We start from the raw sequence: 6,000 nt of genomic DNA, 5'->3' as shown, positions 1-6,000 counted from the left end.
AAATTCAACAAGAAGATGAATTTTACCATGAAAATCATTCAAATTATGCTATATGATTTCTTTTTTTTATTTTTTTAATTTTTTTATTTTTTTATGGAATTAGGTTAAACTCATACTGTTTTTCATAATTTTTTTTGTATATGTTGTATAAATTTTTAATTTTTTTAGAAGGATGGTATGATTGTGTGATAATCTTGTTTGTTGAACTAAATTTGTTATTTTGATTTGCAATGTTGGCTCAAATTGCAATATTTGTGGTATCAAAGAAAGTGTAAGGTTGGCATGGGAAGAGCAACTAAGAAAAAAGACTCTAATTTTATTTTTGGTCTTCTAATTCATGAAAGTACAAACCAGTTTGACACTTTATTAGTTTTTTTTTTTACATTTTGAATGGGATTTTCCATTTTACTTAGCTTGATGTTAAATTATACATCCATGTTTGTTCAGAAAGAAAAAAAAATTAAGCTTTTTTCTTTTTAATTGTTGCACCCCATAATCATACATTTGAATTGATCTTGTATTGATATTTCCTTGGCAAAGATTTCAGGTAAATTTCCATGGAGAATGCATAAATGCTCTTTGTAAATATACATAATACTCTTATTGTACCTCTTTTACTTTTGATGATAATGTTTCTGTTTAGAAATGAATGAAACAAATCCCGAGATTGCAATGGGCTCTTTCATAAGAATGTTAACCGATGAGAATTATGTTCAACAACATATCTCAGAGTTCACTTCCCCTACACCAACTCTGCAGATTGGAACCGCCTTCGAAAATTCATCGCTAGATTATGTAAATCTTGAACAAGTTGATGGTTTTGGAATCCTAGAAGACCATGTGGATAGTGATGAAGAAGTTGACGAAGCTGTGGATAATGAAAATGACATTGCCATAAGAACAAGTGCTCCTTCACAATCTTTCAATGTCGTAGAAGAAATGGATCCAATGCTTTGTGACTCGTGGATGACTTGGCTAGGAAACAACACATATAATGGTGAGTTTAGCGTTGGTCAGGACTTTGATTCTCTACTTCAAATAAAAGACATAATGAAATCATACTCCATTTCTAAAAATCAAACATTTCGAGTTGTTGAATCTGGGCCATCAAAGTATGTTGTGGAGTGTAAAAGAAAGAAAACACATCACTGTCCATGGAAGTTGCGCGCAATTAAGGATCCATTGTTACCTATTTTTCGAGTTGTGAGGTATAATGGTCCGCATGCAAGCAATTGTGTAGGTGACATTACCTCTGGTGATCATCAAAATCTCACTTTTGAGTATGTGTGCAATATCATCTTAGATCTTGTACGAGCTGATCCTTCTCTCAAAATTCGTGTTACTAAACAAGTGTTAGATCAAATACATTTCACCATCACATATAGGAGGGCATGGCTAGCAAAACAGAAAGCAATTCTATTATATTTGGTGATTGGGAGCAATCATATGAAGAGCTACCAAGGTACATGAAAGCTTTGCAAGAGGTTAATGAGGGAACTATGGTTCATTGGTGCACAGAGGAGACTTCTAATCCCTCGATTCATGTGTTTAAGAGAGTTTTTTGGGCATTCAAGCCGTCTATTGATGGATTTCGACATTGTAGGCCTCTAATTACTATAGATAGGACTCATTTGTATGGAAAGTACAAGGGCACGTTACTCATTGCAATGGCAACTGATGCAAACTTTCAGCTTTTCCCTCTTGCATTTGCCATCGTTGAAAAAGAATCTATTGATACTTGGTCATGGTTCATGACGTGTCTTAAGCAATCAGTGACCCAAAGAGAAGGTTTATGTGTTATATCTGATAGACACGTAGGGATATTGGATGCAATGAATAAGGAAGGGAGTGGATGGGAGGAGCCTTTTGCACATCATAGGTATTGCATTCGACATCTTGCTTCTAATGTGGGCAAACATTTCAAAACTCATATTAAGGACCTATTTGGTTGTACTACAGATGAACGTCAAAAGAAAAAGTTTGACTTTTGGTTCAAAAGAATTGGTGAGTTAGATAATAAGGCTCGAGAATACTTAGATGGCATCCCTTTGCATTTGTGGTCAATCCACCATGATGGTGGGTATAGATATGGGATCGGAACAACTAATATCTCAGAATGCTTTAATAGAGTTATGAAGGGAGCTCGTTGTCTACCTATCAAAGCAATTGTGGAGATGGCATTTTTTTCGAGTGAATTCATACTTTGTAGCTAGGTGGGGTTGGGAAAAGAGGAGAGTTGAAGAAGGTCATGAATATAGTGAAAAGGCTTACAATATAATAGAGAGAAACATGCAAAAATTAGCAGCTCATTCCATACGATCATTTGATTATGAGATGGGTCTTTTCCAAGTCACTAGTGGTCGTGGGAATCGTCCTCCTGGAAAAGGGGACAAGGCATATAATGTGGATTTAGGGTCTGTTCTCATACGTTGAATTTCAGTTCAGTTCAGTTCAGTTCACTTAAGTTCAGTTCAGTTCAGTTTCAGTTTAGTTCAGTTCAGTTGAGTTCAGCGTATGAGAACATGCCCTTAGTTAAGAAAACATGCACTTGTGAGAAAGTGAAAATATACAAGCTGCCATGTTCCCATTCTAGCGGTTTGTCAAGATCAAAACTTATCACATGCCTTTTTTATTGATCAGTTCTTTAGCATTCATGAGTATAGGAAAACTTACATCAAAAGTTTTAAACCTCTTCCTGATGCTGCATAATGGTCTCCTTATGTTGGTCCAAAAGTTATTGCTGATGACAAACAAAAGCGAGGAAAAGCCGGACGACCAAAATCTACTAGGATAAAAAATAAAATGGATGAAGGTGCACGTACCAGGAACAAAACTGCATGTAGCATATGTCGGCACAGAGGTCATAACGCACGTACTTGTCCTTTCAAGAGTAATGTTAGATCATCAGGGTATAGACATTTAATAAAGTTAATTTTTATACATTCTTTTTAGGCTATTTCATTTATATTTAATGTGATACTAATGTTATTATATATTTTTATTTAGGGTTCATGGAGCTGATGATTAGAATCAGACCAGTTGACACATTTAATTTTAGCTTTCACAATTAGACTTGTTTTGGTTAACTTTTAAAACTCATCATTGTATTTTTTTTTTTTTTTTTTTTTTTTTTTTTGGATTAGTTGGTGAAATTATTTTGTGGAATTTTGAGTATTCAGTTTGTGGAGTTGTGGAAAGGATTGTTGGTGTAATTATTGCCCAGATTTATATCCTTACAAAAATGGTAAAATGGCCAAAGCTCACCAACTATGCTAGGAACTAGCCACGATCACATAATGACATAAATAGTCATTATTTAATCTTTAGTCCATTGTTTACTTTTAGTGCATGTGACCAACTGTTTCTTTTAGAACTACGTTAGAATAAGTTTTCTCTAATTCTTTCCCCCTCTCAGTTGTAATGTTCAGTAGCTTAGATTCGAGCAATTGAGTTGGAATTTTCTGTTTTTTTTTTTTTTTTTTTTGACAAACAATTATCTTTTCTTTACTTAAAGTATTTGGTTCTTTAAGTTTGATAGTGAGATAGTGAGAGCAATAACCCATAGTAAATAGGAGAAGTGAGATAGTGATTTTGTTAAATGAATTTGACAAATAGCGATTTTGTTAAATATTAAGATAGCAGTTTCGATAGTTAATAGTGGTTTAATTTTGCCTTGAAAAATAATAATAAAAAAAAAAAAAAAAAACAAACCTCTTACCAAGCCTATATGGATACTAATTTTGTAATTAAGTTTTACTCCAACCTAAAATCGTAATTAAGTTTTTAAATTACATTATTTTTATAAATTGTCCTTTTTTTTGTATTAAATATTAAGGAAGATAACATACTAAAATGGAAAAAATAATAATTTGGTTATGAGACACGTAAGACAATTATATATAAATAAGGCAATTGTATATATTTGATTAAATTCCAAAAATATCAACTACATTAAAAGTTCAAAGTACTACTTTTAGTAAGGAAGTTCACCTATAAATTAAAGCAAAACCGACTGTTCATAATCTATATTGTTGAAGAATGGTAGGAATCCTAAGATGAACTCTAGTTTTTGGCCCAAGACCAACAATAATCAAAATGCTAAATGTGTTGAGTTGTGAGCCTACCCCCCTTTTTAAAAAGCATTACTAAATTAATTTTAAATTAGACACGGCATCTCAGTATGGTGATATGTAGGCTCAATTCAGGATTCAAAGGGATTAGTCTAGCTTTTTTTCGATTGTTCCTAATCCGGAATTTGCTGCTCCAATTATTATTTGAGAATTTGATAGAGTTAAATGTTCCAATTTATTTATATTAACCTTGGAACATTTTAACTAGTTTCATATCCTATTCATTATCAATATACTTTGTCTCTGACAGTGTGACTGCAACTGTAATGGCTTACACTGGAGTACGAGTAGTTCTTTTTTGAATGCTAAATACTCCACTAAATACGCATTATGTTGTTAGAATTAATACTAATTAAATACACATGGATGTGTGTATTTATCATTTAGTAGTTCTTTTTGTGTATTACGGAGTATTTAGCATTTATACATGTGTATTTAGAACCGTACATTAATGTTATGTCTGTATATAATATTAATACTTAAAATTCAAAATTGTACATGAATACTCTGTGTGTATTTAGCTTTATGTGTTTATTTGGCATTACAGTAATTCAGAATAGAGAACATATTCATAAATGAAGTAAGGAGTATATTAATTCAAAATTTCAAAATCGTACATTAATCTTTGTGTATATTCTAAAAACTTGCATTTCTAATTTCTATGGCACCATTTAGGCTCAACACTTGTTGTATTTTTGGATCATGGGCAACTGGGCTAGGGAGTTGGACTGTTAGTTGTGTATCTTGTACAAATCTAACCTCCAAAGTGGATTGATAATAGCTGAGCCAAAATTCGGGTTTAGCATTTATAGAGGTTTAGTATTTAGAACATTACATTAATGCCATGTCTGTATATAACATTAATACATAAAATTCAAAATTGTACATTAATGCTCCGTGTGTATTAAGCTTTATGTGTTTATTTAGCATTAATTCAAAATAGAGAACATGTTCATCTACGAAGTAGGCACAACTTTAGATTTTAGCATACCATTAATTAATTTTGGCATACCCTTATGTGATAGAACAATAAAAAACTATGCTCTCACATAAAAGGTATGCCAAAATCAATTGTAATGTGCCAAAATCATTTCCCAAGAGAATGGTAGTCTTTCACCGATGAACAAAAGGTAAGAGAGGTATTACACAATCTAAAGAAGGTTAATTCTCTTTCTCCACGAGCCTTGTTAGTCAAATGGAAATCTGGAATAAGGCAAATATCTAATAGATACAGGGACATAGGATCACCTAGTTAAACTATCGAGAATGGAAGATGTGAACTTCCTTCTATAACAACAATTGAAGATGAAGCTTTAAAAATATAGTCCATAATCAAACTAATAGCGTAGCCATCTAAGCTATGGAATTAGGTCAAACACTTCAATGAAACTCCACTCGAATGTTCAAAGGCTTTCTCAAGATGCACGTTCAATATACACCACCAGCTCTTACCAGATGAAAACCTCATAAGCAATCACAAGTTATAATCTGGTACTCGTATCCTTAGTCCTTGATGAAACTATTTTGACATGGTGAGATTCGTTGGAAGAGATAATGTTTCAGTCTGCACAATAGTTTCATAACCCGCTTACAGGCTTACAGCTTTACACAAGCTCATAGGTCTCAGACTCTCACTGTAAACCGTCACTGGAGCGTGACAGTTAAGGAACTAAGCAAAAAAGAGCATGAGCATTCAGAATTATCCTCTACAACCATGTCCCAACTTTTTTTTAGAAAGAACAGGATGAAACCCATCAGGGTAACAATCATCTGAGTATAATACAGAACCAGGAAACAGTGAAGGAGGGCCACTTTGTTTCAAACTGAACCAAAACAAATACTCGGTACAAAGTAGTTAAGACACTAAGCT

General features: G+C 33.0%; 1 protein-coding gene across 1 annotated transcript; it reads left to right on the top strand.

The window, feature by feature from the left end:
* Window positions 1-645: 645 nt before the first annotated feature.
* On the top strand, window positions 646-2,213 carry LOC145566956 (uncharacterized). The gene is made up of 2 exons (XM_081626209.1): window positions 646-1,462; window positions 1,519-2,213. Exons 1-2 carry the CDS (start codon window positions 646-648, stop codon window positions 2,211-2,213), a joined length of 1,512 nt encoding a protein of 503 aa, XP_081482335.1.
* The last annotated feature ends 3,787 nt before the right edge of the window (window positions 2,214-6,000 follow it).

The sequence above is a fragment of the Chenopodium album genome, chromosome 11 (genome assembly GCF_948465745.1).
Source record: "Chenopodium album chromosome 11, dcCheAlbu1.1, whole genome shotgun sequence".
NCBI lineage: Eukaryota > Viridiplantae > Streptophyta > Magnoliopsida > Caryophyllales > Amaranthaceae > Chenopodium > Chenopodium album.
This window is presented reverse-complemented; position numbering and strand designations above follow the sequence as displayed.